This window comes from Triticum aestivum, chromosome 7D (assembly GCF_018294505.1).
Source record: "Triticum aestivum cultivar Chinese Spring chromosome 7D, IWGSC CS RefSeq v2.1, whole genome shotgun sequence".
Classification (NCBI taxonomy): domain Eukaryota; kingdom Viridiplantae; phylum Streptophyta; class Magnoliopsida; order Poales; family Poaceae; genus Triticum; species Triticum aestivum.
In genome coordinates, this window is record NC_057814.1 from 568,268,450 (window position 1) to 568,288,003 (window position 19,554).

Genomic DNA, 19,554 nt, shown 5'->3' on the forward strand with positions numbered 1-19,554 from the left:
CGGGAGTGTTGTCGAGTTCTCTGGCTTACCTTGTCTGCCTGCTCTCAGCATGGGTCCGTTCCTTCTTGCGGTGGACGGAACTCTAACGTTTGTTGTTTGAGACAGCGGTGGCCGTATGAGCATAAATGTTACACATGCATATGTGTGATTCATTGACATGCTCTTCATTCTGGGAGTAGTATAGATCTTAATTTGAGCCGACCATGCATGTTGATGTGAGAGGCACTGTAAAAGAAGGGTAGCCGTTGTTTACAATTGCGATGTGTTTGTTCTCGATGGAACAACTACTTTGGTACGGCTCATCACAATAAACATAGTCCACACATACCAAAACCCGGATTTAACAATTTATGAATCCAGAGACTCATGCCGAAACGCCTCAAAAACACAAAGACTATCCTGGCCTAGTGTAAAGAATCGAACCCATTTAGAGTCGCGCAATGTGTGTATGCAAAAAAAAAAAAAGAGTCGCGCAATGTGCGCTCGCTCGCCGTGTCCACGTCGGCAGCCTGCACTGTGCCGGCGAGAGAAAAAAAAAATGCAGCGATTGGTCAGATTGTGGCCAATGAATTTCAAGGAAACTTCCTCGTCCTTGTTTCCTTGGCTACCAAGCCAGCTCCACATCTACCGGCACGCCAAGGTCCTCCGCTCGTCTTCTCTCACAGCCAAATCCTCTCTCCCTCGCCTCGTCTCCTACGATTTCGCCTCTCAATAACGAATCCGGATCCGTGGAGATCGACCTTAGAGGCCACGCTGGGAGGCACCAGAAAGAGGAGAGGTCGCGACCGACTGCTGATGAGGAGAGAGCGCAGCGCGGTGGATGAAAGCATGTGTCGCACGGACGCCTCATGGACGTCGGCGCCGACTCCTGCTCCTTCGGCTCGCCTTCCTCGCTTCGTCGCCGCACAATCGGTTCCTCCCTCTCGGCCTCCTCTTTCCCCACCCCTCTTTGCCGTACACGGCGGCAGAAGGTTCGCATCTATGAGTAGTTTCTTTGATTCATGTGGCTGTGTTTTCTTACTTCATTTTGCGCCAATCCCATGCTCTTCGCCTATTCGTTGTTACGCTGCATCGTTGTATGGCTGTGTATGCATCTTGTATTGTTGGTCTGATTTCCCCCCTTTTGCCTTCAAAGTGCTCTGCTTCATGATGCGTCTCCTCTACACTTCAGGTATGCTTGTTCGTGCATCTGGCATGTATATACGCCAGCTTTCGTTCGTATGCTCATAATTTGTTCACTGCAGTTTACTTTCATTATTAGAATACATCAAATTTATTAGTTTGACCGACTGTTGTCTATTGTGCGTGTGCACATGATATGAATGGAACCAATCCTGCGCTGATCGTGTTGTTGCGGCTAAACGTTTCGCTGCTCGGCGGTGTAGTGTAGCGTAGTCTCTACTCGTACTGCTATGTTCCAGTGTACATGCATACTTTCATGAACTTGTGAGGATCATGGTATTAAATGTTTTCTGTATGAGTAATTCCTTTTTGCTTGTGGTGTCATTTTTTGTGCTAATTTATTTTGGATTTTCTTTGTTTCATGGCTATTTTCTTATGATCACAAGTGACTTCTGGCAAAAGATTGGGAACAAAGCTATGCAAGAATTATTATTTTTGGTCCTGTGGAAGGTATGATTCTTGTGTAGAACCCCACTAGACTTCTTAATTCTCAGGTCAAGAATCATCTTCCTTCAACAAGATTCAATTTGTATGCATTTCTTTAGTTCATCAATATCCTGGTTAGGTCCATGGCCAGCCTGCTCGGTTCAGGCTTCGAGTTTCACTCGGTTGCCGCCTAGTGGAATTTCCTTTTACTTTCTTTTGCTTGAAATCGAAAGCCGCCTTCTAGAGCATATCACTTGTTTGCCAATTCGACCGCAGAGGAGACAAACGAGGGATGTCGCCCCGCACGACGAGGAGGGGGGAGCAGGATGTCGTCCACCGCCCGGCGCGGCCACCCGACGCTGGTGAATAACGATGGGGCCGCCTGGCGGGGACGGCGAGGTTGGTGTTGGCAACTGCTGCGAGAGGCTGTTAGATACGTCATCGGTGTCGTTCTTCTGCTCGAGGCAGCCATCTTCCACGTGCTCCTCTGAAAGTTCCTCCTCACCACCACGGGTGGATGCCGGTGAGGCCAGTCTTCCCTCCACACACACTTACTCCCTTGCTCCCCTCGACGCCCTCTCCCTTACCCTATCTCTCTTCCCTGGCCCTCTCTCTCTGTTGTACACAATGAGAGTCATGGTGTCAGCATAACAGTGTACAAAATTAAAGGCTAAATACGCATATTTGTCCAATTCTCAGACTAGATTTAATGAATGAAGCTGCAGTTCATTAGACCAGCAATTATGGATATGGATCCATCCTCTTGTGCTGGATGATGGGGTCTAATTGTGAGTAAGTATAGAGAAGAGCACATGACGTTATTTCTTTGTAATTTAATCTTACAAAAGCACTGTGATGTTATACCTTATATTATAGCTATGACAACTTTGCACCAATTGTTTCTTGGAATTTGTTTCATTTTTTTATTAATGTGTTGTAGGTCTTTGAAAGTAACTTAACCCTCTTAGGTAAAACAAATATGAGTAGTTTATTTTTCTTAAAGCAATTATCACTGGTAGAAAAAAGGCCTTTAGTCCCGGTTCGCAAAGGCCTTTAGTCCCGGCTGTGCAACCGGGACTAAATATGCGCGACTAAAGACCCCCCTTTAGTCGCGCCTCTTACGAACCGCGACTAAAGGCTTTAGTCCCGGTTCTCGTGGCTAACCGGGACTAAAAGCCTCCTCCGCAGGTTTAGGGTTTTAGCCCCCCTAAACCTGGTTTTTTTGCGAATTTTTTTATTTTCAAATTTCTGAATTATTTTAACCTCTAATCTCTAATCACCACCCCTCATCACTGCTCAATTTAACCTCTAATCTCTAATCACCCCTCGTCATTCCAAATCATCTAACTTCCCGGACGGTCACCCATCCTCTCACTACTCCAACCTGAGCACGCTTAACTTCCGGGTTCTATTCTCCCTCATTTCCAAGTCTGCACTTGTTGTTTTCCTGACAATAGTAGGATGTCAATTCTATTAACCCTCAGGAATTTAGCTTGAGCATGAAGTGACACATTTCACTGTTTGAGTTTGAAACTATTGTTTTAAAAAACAATAATTATTTAGTAACACTAATATTTCTGGAATAATTAGTTTGACCATTGTTTGACCACTGTTTGACCATAGTTTGACCAGATTTAAAAAAAACTGAAATAATTATTTAGTAACACTAATATTTCTGGAATAATTAGTTTGACCATTGTTTGACCACTGTTTGACCACAGTTTGACCAGATTTAAAAAAAACTGAAATAATTATTTAGTAACACTAATATTCTAGAATAATTAGTTTGACCATTGTTTGACCACAGTTTGACCACAATTTGAAATTTTTTGAATTTTTTTGCCTCTCCAGATCTTAAAAGCCCCGTATCTTTTTTTCTGTTAGGTTTTTGAGGATTTTGAAAATGTTTAACGAGGTTCCCCCGGTTAAATTCGGATGTAACTTTTCGAGTAGATGATTTTTCATATAAAAAACTTTCTCATCCGAGTTCGTATGCAAAAGTTATGCCCATTTTAAGAAATTCCAGAGAGATTTTGCAAATAAAGTCGAAATTCATATTTGTTAATTTTCCCAACAACTAGACCACGTATCACATGAGAAACTTATTTTATTTTATTTTTTTGACATTTCCATCATTTTCTTTTGGGGGGGGGGGGGGTAGAGTTTGATGGGCCCTTTAGTCCCGGTTGGTCTGGCCAACCGCGACTAAAGGACTAACCTTTAGTCCCGGTTGGTCTGGCCAACCGCGACTAAAGGCCTTCGGGCCAGCCTGAGGACCTTTAGTCCCGGTTGGCCAGGCCAACCGGGACTAAAGCCCCTCCCGTCCGCCAGCTGTCGACCGAGCGCGCTGGGCCCAGATAGTTGGTCGCGGGTCTCCTCCCGAACCGCGACTAAAGACCCCTTTGGTCGCGGTTCGATTATTTTGGGGACTAATGGGGGCGTATGGAAGCCTCTTTTTCTACTAGTGTACCTTGGCCTCTGTTTGTTTAGTTTGAACATTGTAAGTATTGACTTTGCATAATGATTAATTAATTTGATACAGGCCTTGTCCAGGCTATGCCAACATGGTGACTTACAGCTAACGTATCTGGTGTCGCTTACAGACCTTTAAAATAGTATAGTGGATTGATTGTGGTGCTACTATTTTTTTGGAGTCATGATGTTTACTGACTCTTGTTTGGTTAATGTCAGGGACCAAACTGGGACCAAGAAGGTTTTGTTGCATTGTTATCCTTTTCTAACTCGGCCACACTAGGTTCAGTTCACTTGTCATCAAAGCCACCGTCAACCAGTGGAACTTCAAGAAACTTCCTCTCTAATTGTTAGGTATAATGGTACTAATTACTTAAAACGTCAATGATATTAATTACCTAAAGCTAATTACTTCAGCATATTTTTACTTTGACTTGTGTCATCTTTATTTGTCTAACTCTTATTCAGACATTAGCATTTACTCCCTCCGTTCCAAAATAAGTGGTTTTAGTTCAAATTTGAACTAAAACCACGACACTTATTTTGGAATGGAGGGAGTAGCATTTATATTTATCATTACTGAAGGCATTTTATTAACTTTGGTGTATGTTCTCTGAAATCAGATACCCCAAAATAGGGTGCTGATTTTTTCCGTACTGAATTTTTGTTAAACTATATCATTGCAACTTATAGCAAACCACATGTGAGCTGCATCCTTGGAAATTCATTCTCCATGCAATTGTTCTTGTCACTGTTGTGCACGTCAATGCTACATCATTCAATTGTAGTTTCTCTACTTACTTAAATTGTCATGGGCGGAGGTGCTGGTGTTTCTATACATGCAAGATTTTGGCACATGGAACATGGTATATTCTATGAATCATACTCAAATGGACTTTTGCTTCCCATGTTGCTTATATATTTATATAATTTAATTGAGGTTGTAGAAGTTCACGGAATGTTTATTTATCACGAAATAGCTTAAATCTGCTTGTTTGGATTTCTCACACATGCTGTCCAGTTTTTGACTGTGTAATGATGGCATATCATCTTCTTTGAGTCACTCTTTAAAACATTCCCTCTCCTTATTTGGAGATGAGATTGCCAACACTGCATGTGTGCCACAAATAGACCACTTACCCCATTGTGCCAATGTGCTCAATGAAAAGTGTTTCTTCATTTGAAGGTTACCCATACTCTATCGTATCTATATCACAAACCCTTCCGTTATACCTCATATACTTAAATATGGATACATCCTAATAACTTCAGTACTATGTGTAGCCGTTGTACATTATACAGGCCACTGCTGAATCCAACGATACTGTAATCCCCTTTTGGAAATAAATAATTTTGGTCCAGCATCTAAAAACGATCCAATCACACATACATTGAATTTTACTTATCATAGTCTCACGTGCTGACGTGCACATCATGCACTTCTGAAAATTTTCTCATGTCAGCAGTGTTTTCTTCGCTCCCTCATAAACCAACTGTTCGTTACTTTGATTTTATTACTACAAGTCCTACTTCAGTAAAACAATTTTCATCTCATGTCCATAAGTGCTGAACTACATCTATCGATCTATGTTGTAAAGAGAAAATAACATGTTTATGGTTGTATGTTGTTTGGGTGAGGGCTAATATGCATGATCCAGTAGACTTGAACTGGTACATAATCCGTTTATTATTTCATGCAGCTGGCCACTACAACGGTTCTTCAGTATATAGAGTTTCATGTTGAGATTTCGATAATCCCAGGACATCAGATCTCTTTGCCATGCCTGATGGCCTAATGGAGTTGTGCAACATATGTAAGGAAGGTGAAGGTCTGAGTCTGAAGTAAATGATACTAAGATTGTAAGAATGAGGTGATATCATCCAGATGTAAATTGAATGTTTTAGTTACCATGTACTGTAGTTTTGATCTCTTATTTTTGGCAAATGATTCTTGGTAGTCAGTCACATATCGTGTAGTCCAGATTTTGTAATTTTTGGTTGCATGCTCATACTAATATTTATTCTTTCTGCTACCGCATCTGGCAGTGTCATATGTGCAATCTCAGATGAATACATGATAAGTTCTGCAAGTTTATTTCAAGATATTTTTTTGTAAAATTTATTATAGAATAGCATGATAGAGTGCGTAATGTAACAGAACATGTTACTTAAATACCTACCATATTGTCATGGGTTTTAGTTGATTATTACAATCTTTGGTGTTTTACATGCTCATTTATGTTATTTATCATTTTCATGTACGAGCTTTATGTAATTGTGGTGAGGACTAGTGATGGTTGTACTGTCGGTTATCCTATGGTTGAAACCATTCATAAGTAATATATCACATATATGGTGCCATTACAATGTCAAGGAGCATTATATTTGAAATCACATACATGTTTATGGATCATTATGTTCTAAATTATCATTTTTACATGGACAGAGGCGAACAACCTCAAGGGAAGTAATCATTTAAGGTTTTCCATTTTTTGGTTTGCAACACAATGCACTCAAGAAGGGTAATCGCGAGTTTTTGAATCCAAGGAGGTTGACCATTGTCTTTTATGGCGAGTTCTATAACTAAGCACTCTAATTGTACCCTGTAAATATTCTTCTGCCTCCCCCCCCCCCCCCCCCCCCCCCTTTGTTTTTTTCATCCTCTTCAGCGACATGGATGAGGTTAGATGATTCAACTAGATGTTTGTATCAAAATAGAGGGATTTTTGTAGGCTTCATTGGAACGTTGTTGCACAAGATCAGAAACTTATTTTAGTGAATCTTATTATGTGGTACACTTGTGACTTGTTGCTAGAAGTGAGAAGAGGTCAAATGAATCTCTGTAAGATTTTAAACTACGCTAAGAAAAATTCAGTTCGTACACTCTTGTAACATATGCAGATGGCCTTATCTTTGTTTCTGGGTTGATCGATCTAAGCTATTAACATATTCTGATGTTATATATCTAAACTAACATTTCTAACTCCAATCATTCTGGATCGAAACTGAGAATCAAATAAGGAAGCCCAATGTGCTTAGAAAAGATAGGAGCGCACATGAACGCCTCAAGAGGCGCGTGAGGGCGCGCCCCAACCACTAGTAGCCACCAATTGTGTCTCGCTCTCCCAGAACGCTCCACGGCCAATAAAACTGTTTTCTTTTCTTGTTTTACTATGTTTCTTTTTATGATTTTCTCTTCTTTCCTTTCTAGTTTTGTTTTTGATTAATTTTTCCGGTTTTCTAGTTCCTTATTCTTTTCCGGTAGTTTCCTTTTTTCTTTCCAGTTTTCATATTATTTTAACCTTTCCCTACTTCTTTTTCTTAAAATCATTTAATTATTTTTGAAAATACACAATTAAAAAAGGCAGTGGTGAAATTTTAATACAAGATGATTTTTAAAAATTACGTGATGACCATTTTTTATACATGATGAAAGTTTTGTTTATAACACTCGCTTTTGCTCTTCTTCGGCTGTCTCATCAACTCTGCCATTTACTCTTCTCACGTCTACACACCTTGAGCTGCTCTGTCCTTAGACTTTACACACCCATATATCGATTAGTAATTGGTTCTCTTCTCCCTTCAAGTCACATGGACGTTTGAAAGGGTGTATATAGCTAGCTAATATGCTCTTTTCGCGACTACAAGACGCACACGAGAAGTATATCTAGCTAACATAAAAGTCCTAGTGTTGCTATCTCTTCCTGGTCTCCTTCCCACCATCAGCAACTGATATGTGCATCTAGATGTATACTTGGTGACCGACGCAACCCATGTATCGCACTTGTGGAGGTGAGGTATGAGGATATACATTCTTCACGCAATAGATGTAGTGGTACTAGTCTGAAATAATTTTGTGACAACCAGCACCCTGATTGTTTCAAGAGGTAGGTACGAACTTGGATACACACTTTCAGAGGAAGCAACTCTATGTGTTGTGAAGTAGTGCACCGTAGGTTACAAAGTGTCTCCCTGGCACACCTGCTCGAGGAACCATGCAGCCTTGCTCACAGGTTCGAGAGTGCGTTCTCGAGCCTTGCTCGCCAACTTGTCTGCATTGCGCATGTGGTATACAGTGCGGTGCGGATACCTACCGCCAAAGACCATGACGGTAGGTTATAATAGGCTACCCTCAAAATTTCTGACGGTAGGATATCTTCCACATCGAACGGCCGTGACGGCACAGTTAAATCCTACCGTCAAGGCTCGTGGCGGTAGGCAGTTATACCCTACCGCCAGATACTATGACAGTAGCAAAAAGAGTCAGATCCTGAATTTTTTTGTAACCGGGGTCAAATCCGACTAAACTCGCAAAAGGGTCAAAACACGAAATTTGGCCGCATAGTGACAATGAGCCCTTTTTTTTTTACGATCAGCGAAATTGAGGCTGGCAGACTAGTACTAGTGCGAAAACGGCCTAACGCTCAATTAAGACATGATCTAGGGTGTGTTCGGTATATTTCACGGTGGAGGAGCTGCCCATACGTGTGCATTCATCATATCCATTCCAGCAGGATCTAACGCTACAGGATGAGTCGGAGCATCGTATAACCTAAGAAGTGGTATCACCATTCATGTTGCCTCCACTCTCATCCTCTCCCTTGTAGATCTGGGGTAGTTGTTGCTTAGTGGAGTCTCGAGCAACCCCGAGTTGTAGCCAGCGAGCTCTTCCGATCCAGCGATGCGGCAAGGGAGTATTTAACACTTCTTTTGTCGCAGCGAAGCTTGCCTGGGAGGTGAATCAATCCTGGCGCCATCGTTGCATAGAGTCCTTCGATATGACGATATCCGTTGAATCACGAATGCGTGAGCGACGGAGCGCACGGTACAAAAAGTCTATCATGAAAGCACCACTTGCAGTTATGTTCAAGCGAAAATCGTCTAGACCTTGTGTCAATTGGACGGCAGCTAACCTTCCCAACAAGCAGACATGCCAAAAATTCTGATGTCTGCTAGTATGGCAGTACATACGATGACTTTGAGCCCTGTCCAAATTGTCTTTTATTTTTACAACCACGGACTGCGCATTGAAAGCTTAAATTTATCGGGTTTGCTAAAACTCAGATAGCTGAGAAATAAATTGGTCTCATTCACATCTCTAGCCATCCAATCTAAAGATGCAGAGATGCGTGCTGTTTTTTTTTATGTGCAGGGACGCGGGTGCGGCAGCCCAATTGTTTTGTTTTGTCGGCCTGTTTGCCCACGCTATAGCGGCATGCACCAGCGCATTACTAGGCGCCAGCTACCACAGTCCATACTCATGTTTTTTGTTTGCTTTTTTTCATGTCTGCAGATTAATAGGGAAAGCTACCCTGCCGATCTTGATTCATGTGACTTATCTTTTGTCCTATTTTTTGTATTTTTTGTTGTGTTATCATTTGATTTTTCATTTTTAACCTTTTCTTTACTTTTTGCTAAAAAAATCCTTGTATGTAAATACTTGTAACTAAGTCTAGTCAGATGGGATTTTTTTTAACGGAATGGCTAACTCACATCTAGATGTTTTTTAGTAATCTCGCATCTAAGTATTTAACCATCGGATCTCTGTGTCTTTAATTTCGTGCACGAGCGATCCGCTCGACTCGTGATCGTGGGTGTCGCGTTGTTACGTCGGGACGGAGGGCTACAGCGGGGCGGGCTGGTTCCTGTTTTTTTTTGTTGGGCCGGCCTTTGTTTGTTTTGAGCTCTAAGTGTTGGGCTTTGTTTTGGGCAATGTTATGAGATTGAGCTAGTAGCCTCGCTCACGTCGTCACAGGCTCAGTCTTGTGCATACGGAAGTGAAGGAAGTTTGCACAATGGCCAATGGTTGTGAGTTTTTTTTTTTTTTGATATTGCAATCGCTAATGTTCATGTCATTTTTCAGAAGAAGTTGTCTAGATATATTTCACCATTTACTTTTTTTCTTTTAATCATTTTTAGGTATGTATTTTTTTGCCCATGTCATCAGTGTCCTTTTTTGTTATTAGCCGGTTTATTTTTTTCCTTTACTTTTTTGTTTGATGCACTTTTTCCATATCAAATTTTTACTGTCTATGCAAGTGTAAAGCCCTTGACTCCGGAATTTGGCCCTTTTTTTCCAGTTTGTAGTCATCTCATTTGCAAGTAGCCATCTAGCAATCGGATTTTTTATAGTTTCAGTTGCCCAGTTTTACAAATCCACCCTCGATTCACGAATAGTTTTTTCTTTCAAAGTTGTAGTTTGTTCCAGCTGCAAATCAATCATCAAGTCAAAATTGTCCCCCAGTGTCCAGTCAACCCTCAACTCGCAACTGGGGCAATTTTTGTAAGTACTCCAGTTGCATGTCCACCTTCGTGTCACAACTAAGGTTAGGTCATAGTTTGTAGCCGGCTTAGTTGCAAGTCAACCCTCGACTCACAACTAGGATAGAGTTTTTCATAGTTTGAAGGCGCCCTAGTTGCAAGTCAACCATCGACTTGCAACTAGCGGGCCCAGTTGCGAGTCCACTATCGACTCCCAACTAGGTTTTTTGTAGTTGCGCCAGTTGCAAGTCAACCTTTGGCTGCAACTAGGAGGGCGGGGGGCAGTAGCAAGTCAACCATTGACTCACAACTAGGTTATTTTTTATTTTCTTGTAGTTCGCCTAAGTTGCAAGTCAACCATTGTCTGATAATCGTGCCCAGTTGCAAGTCAAACATCAACTCTCAACTAGGATGTGTTGTAGTTTTGTAGTTGCCCCAGTTGCAAGTCAACCATTGATTCGCAACTAGGTTATTTTTCGCTTTTTGTAGTTTGCCTCAGTTGCAACTAAACCATTGACTGGCAACCGTGCCCCAGTTGCAAGTCAACCATCGACTCACAACTGGGATGTGTCATAGTTTTGTAGTTGCCCCAGTTGCAAGTCAACCATTGAGTCGCAACTAGGTTATTTTTCGTTTCATTTTCTTGTACTTTGCCTCAGTTGCAACTCAACCATCGACTTGCATCTATGCCCCAGTTGCAAGTCAATCATTGTTGTTGTTGTTGTTGTTGTTGTTGTTGTTGTTGTTGTTGTTGTTGTTTCTGTGTGTGTGTGTGCGCGCGCGCGTGTGTGTGTGTGTCGAGGGTCCCCAGTTGCATGAAGCCCATCGAGTCGCAACTAGGGTGTGTGTATTTGTTGAGGACCCCCGGTTGCAAGTTGACTATCAACTCACAACAAGGGTGTCTGTGTGTGTTTTGTTGTGGCCCTAGTTGCAAGTCGACCATCGACTCGCAACTAAGGATGTGTGTGTGTGTGTGTTTGTTGAGGACCCCCGGTTGCAAGTTTACCATCGACTCGCAACTAGGGGGTGTACGTTTTGTCATGGTCCCCAGTTGCAAGTTGCCCATCGACTCGCAAGTAAGGATGTGTGTGTTTGTCAAGGGTCCCCGGTTGCATGTCAATCATCGACTCGCAACTAGGGGGTGCGCGCGTGTGTGTTTTGTCGTGGCCCCAGTTGCAAGCCGCTCATCGACTCGCAACTAAGGATGTGTGTGTGTGTGTGTCGAGGGTGCCCAGTTGCATGTCGATAACCGACTCGCAACTAGGGGTGTGTGTGTGTGTGTGTCGAGGGTCCCCAGTTGCATGAAGCCCATCGACTCGCAACTAGGGTGCGTGTGTTTGTTGAGGACCCCTAGTTGCAAGTTGACTATCAACTCACAACAAGGGTGTGTGTGTGTTTTGTCGTGGCCCCAGTTGCAAGTCGACCATCGACTCGCAACTAAGGATGTGTGTGTGTGTTTGTTGAGGACCCCCGGTTGCAAGTTGACCATCGACTCGCAAGTAGGGGGGTGTAGTTTTGTCGTGGCCCCCAGTCGCAAGTTGCCCATCGACTCGCAAGTAAGGATGTGTGTGTTTGTCAAGGGTCCCCAGTTGCATGTCAACCATCGACTCACAACTAGGGGGTGTGCGTGTGTGTTTTGTCGTGGCCCCAGTTGCAAGCCGCCCATCGACTCGCAACTAAGGATGTGTGTGTGTGTGTGTGTGTGTCGAGGGTGCCCAGTTGCATGTCGATAACCGACTCGCAACTAGGGGTGTGTGTGTGTCGAGGGTCCGTAGTTGCATGAATCCCATCGACTCGCGACTAGGGTGTGTGTGTTTGTTGAGGACCCCCAGTTGCAAGTTGACTATCAACTCACAACAAGGGTGTGTGTGTGTGTGTGTGTGTTTTGTCGTGGCCCAAGTTGCAAGTCGACCATCGACTCACAACTAAGGATGTGGGTGTGTGTGTGTTTGTTGAGGACCCCCGGTTGCAAGTTGACCATCGACTCGCAACTAGGGGGGTGTACGTTTTGTCGTGGCCCCCAGTTGCAAGTTGCCCATCGACTCGCAAGTAAGGATGTGTGTGTTTGTCAAGGGTCCCCAGTTGCATGTCAACCATCGACTCGCAACTAGGGGGTGCGTGTGTGTGTGTTTTGTCATGGCCCCAGTTGCAAGCCGTCCATCGACTCGCAACTAAGGATGTGTGTGTGTGTGTGGAGGGTGCCCAGTTGCATGTCGATAACCGACTCGCAACTAGGGGTGTGTGTGTCCTTTTGTCAGGGGTCCCTAGTTGCATGTAAACCATCGACTCGCAACTAGGGGGTGTGTGTTTGTTGAGGACCCCCGGTTACAAGTTGACCATCGACTCGCAACTATGGGGTGTGTGTGTGTGTGTTTTGTCGTGGCCCCCAGTTGTAAGCCGCCCATCGACTCACAACTAAGGATGTGTGTGTTTGTCAAGGGTCCCCAGTTACATGTCAACCATCGACTCACAACTAGGGGGGTGTGTGTGTCTTTTTGTCAAGCGTCCCAGTTGCATGTCAACCATCGACATGCAACTACATGCGTTGTTACCTGATTGCAAATCCACTCGCGCATAGTGACCGCAATGAGGAGCATGAAGGGGTTGTCGGGTGGACGCAACTATTCTCATCTCGAGCTCAAATGACACTGCATGAACACTAAAATCATAAAAATAAATTAAAAAACTGAATTTTTTGTGCGAAACATTGACAAAATTTCCGAGTGCTCGCAAATTTTTATATCACATATGTGGAAGTGAAAAAAAAACAAAATCGATTCTCCAAAAAATGCCATTTTCAAAAGCATTTTCAAGTGCTAATTTTGTTTTTTTTCATGCGACTTCCACGAATGTTATTTCTATGTGAAAATTTGGAGGCTCTTAAAACCTCTGTTAAAGTTTATCACAAAAAAATTCAAATTTTTTGATTTTTTTACATTTTCTTTCGAATTTACTGTTCACCCGATCTCATTTGAGCTCGGGAGCAGAAGGACACTTTTTTTTGTTTGACCAATTACTTGTCCGTTTGTTTTATCTTAGCATCAGATATGTAGATTTCCTATCATTTCCCCTTTTTATAGAACATTTTAATTTCTATTTTGGCCTATTTGTGTGTTTCGTTTTATGAAAGTATATTCACTCGCAGGTGCGCTCTAGCTACTCTCCACACATAGTCACAACCCAACACCGGTGTTCTCTCAAAAAAAACACCGGTGTTTCCCATAGAAAAACAACACACCGTTGATTTATAAAGAAAAACAAATATAATTTATTTTTGAGAAACTAGAAAAAAACTGCATGAGACTACGAGCCAAGGAGAGAGAGAGACGGGCCTAGGCAGCTAGCCAGCATCAAACAACAAGTACTACGAGGCCCAGCAAATCAACTCACACCCAGCCAAAAAAAGAAAGAAAAACAAAGCATAGACAGCCCACAAGAATGTCGCCCAGCCCAGAAAAACAACCCAGACGGCGATGGAAACGCTGAGGGACGCGTCAGCTGACGTCAGCTGACTGAGACCAAATTACGTCTCAGTCAGCTGAGTTCTAGGCGATCCCTAAATTTATTGATGTCTGCTATAGCCGAACCAACCAAATCACAAATCAGTAGTAGACGTAGTATCATCAGCTCATCAAAAATAAATAAAAGGTCGACGTAGTATGCGTTCCCTCTTTCTCCGCATGCGTTCGGTTTGACAGACGAATGCATGAACAGTAGAACCGATATAAGTATGTGTCGCTCGCGAGGTGATTCTTCTTTCTATCCGTCTCACCTGCCTGCAAATTCTTTCTGCTTCCCCACCATGTCGTTGATCATTGCCACTTTTGCAGCCCTTTCTTTGTGCTTCGCCCCTGCTCCTGGTGCAGCGGCGATCTCGGCGCGGCGTCCGCTGCGGGGCAACGACACGCTGGTCTCGGCGCAGGGCAACTTTGAGCTCGGCCTGTTCAGCCCCGCTGGCAGCTCCGACGGCAGGTTCTACCTCGGGGTCTGGTACAAGAACATCCCCGGCCAGACCGTTGTCTGGGTTGGCAACCGCGCGAGTCCATTGTCAGGCGTCGCCTCCGCCGAGCTCCGAGTCTCTGCCAATGACGGCAACCTCGAGCTCATCGGTCCCACCGCTGCCTCTGCCTCGCCGGTCGTCGTGTGGTCATCGAACCTGTCGTCATCGTCACCGGGCTTGAACAACACGGCGGAGTTTCGCGACAACTTCCTATGTTAACAACTACTGTAGCCTGATTGGGAATCTAGGGTTCTGAACATAGGATTTATGTGTGGTTATTTGTAACTAGGGTTCTGAACATAGAATTTTTTTGTTTGATACAAATCTTTTGAAAATAATAAGATGCTTAAACACGACATGCAATATTTCTGTCATCATTTATTAAATGTCCAAATGTGTCACAATGATGTATACAAATTATTCTCGTTTCATTGCAGGAGACCTTAGAATATAGTCATAATAATAATATTAAAGCGCAACCTTGTTAAAATATGCATTTGTAGAACGCACATAATCATACTAAGAACGAAGGACGCAATATTATAGGTCAGTCACAAATAGCAAATCTGAACTGTTGGAGCTAAATCTTAAGAATATAGGTAACCTGTGAATGTTTTATTCTGTTATAACCTATAAGCTCCGTAATTGACATACCCTGTAGTAGGATATGTTGTCATTTTGCCATGAAAAAATACAAATTTTGAACTTACAGTTTGCTCATAAAAGAACACATAAGAGAGCATAAAAATTTTGTTTATAAACCTACCTTTAAAATAAATTATGTTTATTTTCTATCATAGGTATATGTGGAATATTTTTTAGATATTTCGTGAAGAAAAAAACATTGAAAATAGGAGCATTTGAGCTTAATATATATTAGAATTACACTTTCAAGACTACTTCACTGGCAAAATAATGTGTACACATATTTTCTCTATTTAATGTTTATTGGACCAAAATAATGATATAACGATATATTCTATTTCATGGAGTAGAGTAGTTCATCTATGACTGTATGTACAACTTTTTTTACATTGTTTCATGAAGAAAATTATGATAATTTCTGAGAAAATAGCTCAACCAAAATTTACGCCAAACACATGCGACCTTTAATATGAACTATCACTTTATAATAGAAATATTAGTTCCGAAACACAGTATGGAATCTGGACGTAAAGGTAGGGTAATACATTTAAAGTCCATACTATGTATACATGCAAGAATTGGATATTCGTAACTCTTCTTGTAAATAAATAAACTCAAGACAAAATCAGCACCATATATACATGCATATTGTAGGAAAACGCTCGAACCTTCTGGCGAGTTTAGCCAACTGCATGACAGGTCACCTCGCATACGGTGTCGTCGGATGTTGCCGGCACAGCACATCCCATATGGATACTCGCATGTAGCCGGTACCCAGTGACTTGTAGTATAAGAGTTTGTACACACTCTGTGATAGTTTCTTTTGCAAGGGCATAAGAAATAAATTAGATAACTACGCACATACGTATAGATACCCAAGCTACACGAAGCTCTAATTTTTAGATAGAGGCACCACGCATGCAGGTATGTAGATACTCAGTTCTATTTGTTTAAGATGTAACTCTGTTTAATTTATGTTATCCAGCCAAACGTGCACCATTAGGATTCTCTCTTAAAAAAATAGTGGACTCAGCAGTCCAGGTTGTAGCCGTCTCCTTCTTTTGCCTTTCCACGTACGAATTTATCGTCACATCTTTCACGTCCAGGCATACCTTTTGCTCGGTTCATCCTAGCTGCAAATTAAAAGTCTGATGGCTTAACTAATTTATTGTAATCGGCAGAATATGTCACCATGGAGCAGGCTTTTGAGGCCAATCATAAGGATCGTGTACATTTTTCCCCATTTTCCTTGGATTGGAGTCTTTATAGATGGCGGCTTGCCTTTTTTTTTAGGAAACGGATGGATCTTAGCTTGCCCTTTTTTTAGGAAACGGATGGATATTTTTTTTACTTTTGTTTCCTTATTATTAATTAATGTTGGACGTGTCACATGCCTCTTTTAAGGGACGTCAGGATCATCTGCGTTACGTATGTTTTCCTTTTTTATCCTGAGCGTAAATTCTACAATCCAACGGTGTAATTAATGTTAATGATGTGGATTAATGAGGTGACTTGAAAGGTGCCTCCAATTAGTAAATATATATATAAGATAAGATTAGTGGTTTCTAGCAGTGAGATAACCCCTATTGTTTTTGGTAATTGTTGGTAATTGAAACCTTTCCAGTTTGGAATTTAGGATATAGGGTTTGGTAGTTATGCTTATTTTGTCAATGTGGCAGTTAAGTGTTAGTACTTTGTAGTTACTTTGAATAAGGCTTTAGTTAATCTGTCCAATTATGCTTACATACCTAACAATGATGAAATTTGGGATGTGAAGTTTCAATTTTTTGGCCGAGACAATTTGCAAAGAACAATGTGCAGCTCTGACATAACATACTTGAATTTGTCAGCAATTATATATGGATGTTGAGGGCTATGGTACAAATGACTTCTTGTATTATGTTGCGGAAGAGAGAAAGGGCTTGTTAGGGTTGGATATTCTTTTTATACCAATGCGATGGTTCAAGAAATGCTTAAGGAATTTGAGGACTAGAAAGTACATAAGCTCATTGCCATGAAAAGAGAGGCACTAAAACTGCCTAGACAAAGGGATTGTATGTGAGGAGTAGGTTCCTATGCGTAAAAATGGGGAACTTGTTATCTGTAGTTGGTGGTGCAGGGGTTATATCTGTTAGTGCCGACGAGACTTGTCAGGCAGATCCAATTGGGATGATGTCTTCTGTCTAAGATGGTATAGGCAGTGGCGGAGCTACAGCAAGGCTACATGGGCCATGGCCCGCCCAGCTTTGTAGCATTTCCTTCTATGGAAATCAGCCCATGAGCCCAGAAAAATCGGATATTGGAATTCATTTGCACTGTGGCCCGTCCAATCTTTTGCTGGAAGCTCCGCCAGTTGGTATAGGCCCACATATCATTGAAAAATCTCCCTCCATGCCTCCCTCTCCCTCTCCCTTTCTCATCCAAACTATCCACTTTCTCCTCTTTTCTTCTTTCAACTTGTGATTCCTCTCTTTTGAGCTACTGTTGTTACCGGATCCTGCCTGCCGTTGGTCATATCGGTGTAGGTGAGTACACCATCACGCTCCTATCTCTATCTCATGCTAGATTTGATTCATTGAACAATCTATCTTCACCATGAATACCCTTCCATCGTGAACCCTAGGTTTCGGTTGAGCCTCATTGACGTCGGCCCCTTTGCTGGTGAGATCCACAAAAATTGTCACGATAGAGTCTTGTAGGCAACGGAGGGTGGTCCTTCCACTACCAGAGCAGTACCGCCAACTCGATGATATGAGGGAAAATAAAGCGAGAGTGGGAGGGGGAGATTCTCGCAATGACATGTGGGCCGATGCCATTAGAGTGATGATATGGCCAAAGCAATGCCACATCAATTCCAAACTATATTTGACCAAGAAAAACGAATGTTGGGACTACATGTACATGGTATTAAGAGTTGATGGATGAAGTTTACGCCAAAAAAAGTTCATGGAGAAAAGCCACACTTCGCAATAATTTGAGGGACACATTGTACTCTTTCTCTTTTTGCATTCAATTTTTGTAACTCAAGGAATTATATTAATTAGCGTTTTATCAGGAACATGAATAATTTCTATATGCAACTTACTTGATTACAAAAACTTTACCATCATGCTAAGATTATTACAAAACTACAGACTAGCATACCACACATAGACATCCAATGATTCAAGTGTTAATAAGGGCACACAAAATAAAATCCTAATAGTTAAATAACTTATCAAGTCATAAAGTCCAAACTAAAGAACTTAACATAAGTAACGCGATGAAGCTCCTAAGATTTGCATATTTTTTTTAATGAAAAGGAGGATAAACTCCAGTCCTCTGCATCATATGTCACCTCTAAATGCACCCATATCGCTCTAGCCAACCAGTGATTTGCTTAATTATTAATGAGCAATTTTGACTATAATTCCTACTATATTCCAATAACAGTGAGATACTATACTTATGACTAAGTTTTAGAAGTATATTTTTGATATATATGTAAAGAGGATGCGTACATTTTGGTGTGTACTTTTGTGATTTTTTTCCTTCACAATTGTAAATGGTTGTGTGTGCACAAAACAACACGCACATATCACATGACTAGAATCGTGGAGCTTACATGTTTTTTATTGCCTGATCAGAGCATGCAAATAAGGAAGAAGTTCAGTTGGTTAACTCCACTAACCAGACCCATGTGTAATTTGACACCTGGAGTATTCATCTTATCCTCAAGTTTTCTATTTTGCCTTCTTGCCTGCTGTCACTGGATGCAAACATCTCTACTTCGTTGTGAGAATATATAGCCTTGTAAGATGCATCCAACAAGAAAATACAAATACAGTGTTGTTGCTTCCTTCCTACTACCTCCTACTCGTTCGTTCCAACCATCAACATATTGAATGTCTAAAGTAACTCATTTTAATTTCTAACCAGCAATATTAGCACATCCACCAACCATGCACTAGCAACATTTGAACATCCATTCCTAGTGTCAATTCATCCATCTGCCTTTTTAAATAATTAGATATATTTGGGGCATGGGAGGTATCGGCATAGCTAGAGGTCCCACTCCCAGAAGCAATTAATTGTTTCACTTTCCTCTTCTTCACCAACGACCTCCCACACGACTTCTTCTCTGTTCTCTACATCTGGCCTGAAAAATCTCCATCCATGTTGCCTCCACTCTCATCCTCTCCTCTGTAGATCCTAAGCTGTTGTTGCTTCTGTGGAGTCTCCAGAAACCCTGACTTGTAGCTTGTAAGCTCTTCCTATCCAGCGATGCGGCAAGGGTGCCGCCGTCCTTATGACAGAGAAAGAGTGGTCCGGGTCCGGCAGTACACGTGGTCCAGCATGCCGGTGAGGCCTGGACGGGAAGCCGCCATTCTCCCAATACCAACATGCGGAAGAGAAGTAGTTGTTGTCCTTATGGTGATAGTACAACGGTATTATCGTCCCAGTCTCAGCTCCAAGGCTCCGGTGTGTTTGCTCGACACATGGAGCTCCGGTTTCTCAGCACGAGTGTCAGATAATCATGTTGGGGAGCAAGAGTTGCCAATGCCACCAACTCTAGAAGGGTTAGCATC

General features: G+C 42.1%; 1 protein-coding gene and 1 long non-coding RNA gene across 2 annotated transcripts; both read left to right on the forward strand.

Moving 5' to 3' along the window:
* The first annotated feature begins 670 nt into the window (after nucleotides 1-670).
* On the forward strand, nucleotides 671-6,662 carry LOC123167551 (uncharacterized). The gene is made up of 3 exons (XR_006483962.1): nucleotides 671-2,131; nucleotides 4,300-4,434; nucleotides 5,781-6,662. It is a non-coding gene; the product is annotated as an uncharacterized lncRNA (long non-coding RNA).
* Nucleotides 6,663-14,143: 7,481 nt separating this feature from the next.
* Nucleotides 14,144-14,621, forward strand: LOC123165223 (S-locus-specific glycoprotein S6-like). The gene has a single exon (XM_044582856.1). It carries the CDS (start codon nucleotides 14,144-14,146, stop codon nucleotides 14,558-14,560), a length of 417 nt encoding a protein of 138 aa, XP_044438791.1. The 3' UTR covers nucleotides 14,561-14,621.
* The last annotated feature ends 4,933 nt before the right edge of the window (nucleotides 14,622-19,554 follow it).